Source organism: Penaeus japonicus, unplaced genomic scaffold (assembly GCF_977035675.1).
Source record: "Penaeus japonicus unplaced genomic scaffold, GWHDUDI00000001_assembly GWHDUDI00000028, whole genome shotgun sequence".
NCBI classification, from domain to species: Eukaryota; Metazoa; Arthropoda; class Malacostraca; order Decapoda; family Penaeidae; genus Penaeus; species Penaeus japonicus.
In genome coordinates this window covers 18,278,856-18,283,855 of record NW_028234430.1, presented here as the reverse complement: position 1 = coordinate 18,283,855, position 5,000 = coordinate 18,278,856, and the positions used below count along the sequence as shown (strand labels likewise).

At 42.5% G+C, this 5,000-nt stretch overlaps 1 protein-coding gene across 3 annotated transcripts in view; it reads right to left on the bottom strand.

Annotated features, from left to right (window-relative positions):
* Positions 1-502: 502 nt before the first annotated feature.
* Positions 503-5,000, bottom strand: part of LOC122244425 (uncharacterized) — a 150,377-nt gene continuing 145,879 nt past the window's right edge. For all 3 annotated transcript variants that reach the window (XM_086553463.1, XM_086553461.1, XM_043002318.2), the window contains exons 3-4: positions 4,430-5,000; positions 503-4,206 (exon numbers count right to left, since the gene is read on the bottom strand). The exon at positions 4,430-5,000 is cut by the window's right edge and continues 67 nt beyond it. In XM_086553463.1, coding sequence (XP_086409589.1) covers positions 2,585-4,206; positions 4,430-5,000 — 2,193 coding nt within the window. In that variant the 3' untranslated portion in view covers positions 503-2,584. The remainder of the gene's footprint in view (positions 4,207-4,429) is intronic.

Here is a 5,000-nt window from a genome sequence, read left to right as displayed (position 1 = left end):
CCTCTTCCCTACCTCTTCCTGTTATCTTTATTGTAGGTGGTTATATGTTTCGTATTCGTTCATGACAGCACAAAAATACGAAAAAAATAAAGTTGCCTTTTGTCCTCCCATAAAACAGCAATACTTCTACCACATTGAGTATAAAGAAAATGATGAGCTAATATGGATAATATACTACAATTTTAGTCAACTGCAGCACTGATAGAGTCATATCGCACATATAAGTCTCTAAACTCAATAGAACACACAAAAAAATAAAACACAAAAAAATGCTCTAGTTTTACAATGAATGGGATTGGGATACTTCAAATTATATTGCTTCAAGCGGTCTCTCTTTAAAATAAAACCTATCCTGGAGGCTGGGCAAGCAAATTTATCTCCGTCTGCAATGGGTTAATTGCTTTTGATTCAGTAACTTCTGTAATGGTTGTGGTATATAAAAATATACAGCATCTCTTGTCAAATGCAAACTTTGTTTAGATACTTCAATAAAACAAATCCATTTAAACTTTCTTTTTATTGAGAGTGTAGGAAGGTCAGTGTGAAAAGCCAAGAGAGGGCCACCTCCTAGACATAAAATAGGGTGTCTTTAACAGCCTTAAACCTCACTACATAATTGACCTACAAAATAAATACCAAAATAATGATCAATAACACTGTGCAAAGATTGCCATCACTAATAATAATTTTCATACATTCTTTCTTTATATATATACCTGAAAACTATGGCGCACTTCCACTATAATGAATGGGCTAATGCAAAAATAGAATGTGAAATTTGTAGAACATTACTAAGGCTCTTCAAAACAAATGAGAAGCCAATGTCAAGGTGTGGTAGGCCCTCAAGATCAATATGAGCTACACAGTTACCGCTAAGTAGCGGTCTAACTGCACCCATTGCATTCCTTATGTCACCACACAGCAACCACTGAAAACCAGATAAGAGCTACACATGGTGTAAAACCTCAGCTTTACTGGCACACTCACACTACTGGAAGAATGAACAATGAGGCAGCACCAATGCCATAGCTCTGTCTAAGCCTGGTAACACAAGGGCAGCAAGGGGTGCAGTCACACAATGGTTGGGTACACACCCAGTACAGCCCACAATACATAGTATTGTAATGACACGCTTCACTCCAGCCATCATCAAAAGTGTGATTCTGCTAGGTTTGTTACATACCAACCTCAATCTAATTCACTAATGGATCTAATGTATCCATATACATGTGAACCTGAGGTGATCACACATCACAAATGCAAACCTTATTCAGATGTCACACTTTCTGGTGGCTTCCAATACACACACATACACACGCTTGTTGCATCAAAGGAGAGATAAAGGGCAGCAAAATAACAAAACCCTTTACAAATATTATGTAATAATAGAAACATTATATGTTCATAACAAAAATAATCTGTTCCACCTGATAGGTTTGTGCCAACTCACTCATCCTATTGGTTACTCTCAATGACTAAGTCTTGCAGCTCTCCAGAACATTATCACTGTCAACAATAAGTACAATGTACTTGCGGGACAACTTTTCTCTTGTTGCAGTATCACTCTATATTCCATTTTTAAAGATTCCCTGACAATTCTTTAATTAAGAATACTATCAGTATCTAGATGCTGAGCAAATCGTTTCATATAACTAGTGGTACGAGCCTCTCACACTATAGCCAGCATAGCACCAGCACTTTATAACCAACTAGTATGTTGCTTTGTCCACTGGGAGCCATTGCAGCTTATGGCACACTCTAACATCGGCTGTTGAGTCCTGCTTCTAAACTACATGATTTCATCTGATTAATATAAGAACAGACTAATTAACTTGCCAATCTAATGACCTTTTGATTGCAATATAGGACTCAAGCCAAGTTCCTGTGTCTGTCCATAAGACACTTTAGGGCACTCCATTTACACTTAAAAGAACAGAAAAACCATAACCGAAGCCTGTCATCCTGAACTAAAGTGTAGCAATCGCTGCAGTGCTAGTACCTAGGTAAAATATTGACTACTGTCAAACTGACCTTACAGTCACTATCCACAGGCAAGGTAAAAACATTATGTGCTCTAATAAATGCTTCCACAAACACAATAGCTTTGGCAAGCCAATACTGAAAACCCATTTGGTTGCTTTTCAATTCTCTCTTGTCCTCTTCAAATGTTCAGCATCCCTCAGGACACACTTCATACCCTAAATGGAGTTCCAATGGAACTGATTCACAGTACACTTGTATATGTCCCAATATGTGCAATAATACTATCAGCCTCACTAACGCTTACGTTCATAGTTCACTGAACATCACACTTGTTTAATATAAATTACATCAATGTCTTTGATTTTTCCCTTTTCCTTGCCAATTTATCTAAAGCAAACTGAACCTTCAATTCCAGTTTAAAAATTACATATAATGATATGCTATAATTATGTGCCTGATGCAGTACATCAATAGTTTAGTTTAGGTACTTTGTGCAGTCTGGGGACTGATAATTACCAGGCCTTACATACATATAGTCCTCAGTTTCACTGGGACACATGGCCGGGTCAGTATGCACTTGAGCTTTTGAAAATTTTTGAAACTAATGGTAGAATGTACGAAAGCGTGCATCCTCATGACTGGATGCTGTTGTCGGAAGAGGGTTTGGAAAAGCAGCAGTAGGAGAAGAAGAACCCGGTACACCTTGCGACTGTCGTCCCACAACAGATTGTGACGGCTGCTGTGGAGACATTGGCCGTGATCCCACAGGTCCATGGTTTGGGCTTAAGATGTAGCTACATATTTTCTGGGGGTCTGTCTCCTCTGGATACATGGCTAGTACTGCTCGCACCTGAGCTTCAGGGAATAGGTTAGAAAGGTGATAGAAAATGCGTAGCCGAACATCTTCATGACTTGCAGCTCCACTCATAGGGCTTGGAAAATTTGAGGACAAACTTAATGCTGTCTGCTGTGATGGTATGTGCTGTCGTGGAGATACACCAGGAGAATGATGCATAACATTGCCTTGCTGAGGAGACATGGGTCTCGAGCCAATTGGTCCTGGTGAAGCAGCCCCTGGACCAGGACTAGTACTGTGGTGTGGTCCTACTGGGTGGAACTGTGTTATGCGGTTCATTGGATCATCAAATACTGGTACTTCAGAAAACAATTGGGATTCACTACTGCAGCCATATACGTTCAGCCTTGTATCAGATGTGGAGTTAAGGCGTGTAATGTGTGGTGGGCCAGGTGTGGCTTGCTGCTGCTGACCTCCCCAAATAGGATCTGGTGCAGAGGCAAAGCGTGTAACATGGGGATGAGAATATGAAGGATATAGATGTGGTGGCAATGTTGGTATGTGTTTCGCACCCTCCTGGGATGAGGAATGACGGGCAAGAGGAGGATGAGCAGCTTGCAGCTGTTCTCGACTACCATATGGGGAAGAGTATCCTGGTGAAATGCGTCCAGTCATCCCACCTCCTGCTTGGGAATATACAAGAGCTTCATCTCGACCAATAGACCTACTAGGAGATCCTTGGCTCACAGCCTGCTGTTGCTGCTGTTGTTCTTGTTGTTGTTGTTGTTGTTGTTGTTGCTGCTGCTGTTGTTGTTGTTGCTGCTGCTGAACCTGACTGACAATTGGGAAATGTTCTGGAGCTGGCTCCTTGTAACCAGCAATCTTGTACAGACGAGAATCAAATGTAGGATTTAGAGTAAGTTGCCGCTGTAACTTCTTATGTGGATTTTCAGATACAGCAGGATCTGGGTCTGACAGCTGTTTGCTTACAGGTATATGGGATCCATAGCCTGGAGACTGGCTTTGAGATGGTCCTCCTTGTGGTGTGGGCATAGACCTTAAAGGTAGCTCAGCTCCTTGACCCTTCCATGGCCATGGTGAGGACCCAAAATTGCCCTGTGGATTTTGTGAAGAGTACAATTGGTATAGAGAGGTCTCACTTTTATATAGCGAAGGTCGTAGAGGATCTAAGGGACGAGACTCTAAGTGCTGTGGAGGCATGAGGTGATGGTGAGTGTGTGGAGAGGCGACAGATGTTGAACCAGCAGGTCCCAGATCGTGAGTTGGGGTTTCCTGGGTGAGGGCAGACGGCAGAGCAAGAGACATGGGGGGTACTGTACTCTGGGTGCGTGTCAGTGGTTTCTTTGGCACTTCAGCATCTGTGACTCCAACTGGTAACGATAAACTCTTGCCACGGATATCCACACCTGGAAATTATGCTTTGTATTAGCAATGCCTGATAACATGTCAACTAGTAAATATAATGAGAATGATTTTTTTCAATTAAATTTCCATCTTCTGAACTCTACTACACTGAGGATCTTTCAATTACTGTTTACATATACATCCATTTTATTGTATAATTAAACTGAAAATTATGATGTCTGATTCATATAGAAAATAAACATTAATTCAACTGCAGTTCATTACCTGGCGAGGAATCTCTAGTCTTGGCCTTGTTCTGGTAGTGTCGCTGTGCCTGTTCTTGCAATCGCTCTGTCACTGACTTGAGAGGTGCAGCACCACGTTCGGGATGCATGTACTTGCATTTGTTCCCATAGGTGCACTTCCTGCCATAAGGGCACGGCGCTTGGCGTGGGTCTCTAGCTGATCCTGTACCAGCAGGTCCCCTTCGCAGGAAGGCATCTAGGGTGGGGCCGTTACGTCCAAGGGGGTCATCAGGAGGTACAAAGCGACCATTAACCCATGAGTACATGAGCAGACTCTCCTCTATGACTCGACGGAACTGGGACGACTCTGCTGCCAGGTCACGGTAATTGTCATTACTGACAACAATGCCATTTGAAGCAACAGCCTCGTTGAGGATGTAGCGGTCATCATATGATACGATCCTCTTGCCGCCACACACACGGGAGGGTGTAAAAACCAAGACATTCTCCCTTTCTAGCTCTAAAAGGATCTCCTGGTCCTGAATGGGCGTGTCCCAACGTGGCGCCTCCTTCCTCCACTTCGGAACAAACACAGTGATCCCTGTGTGGCC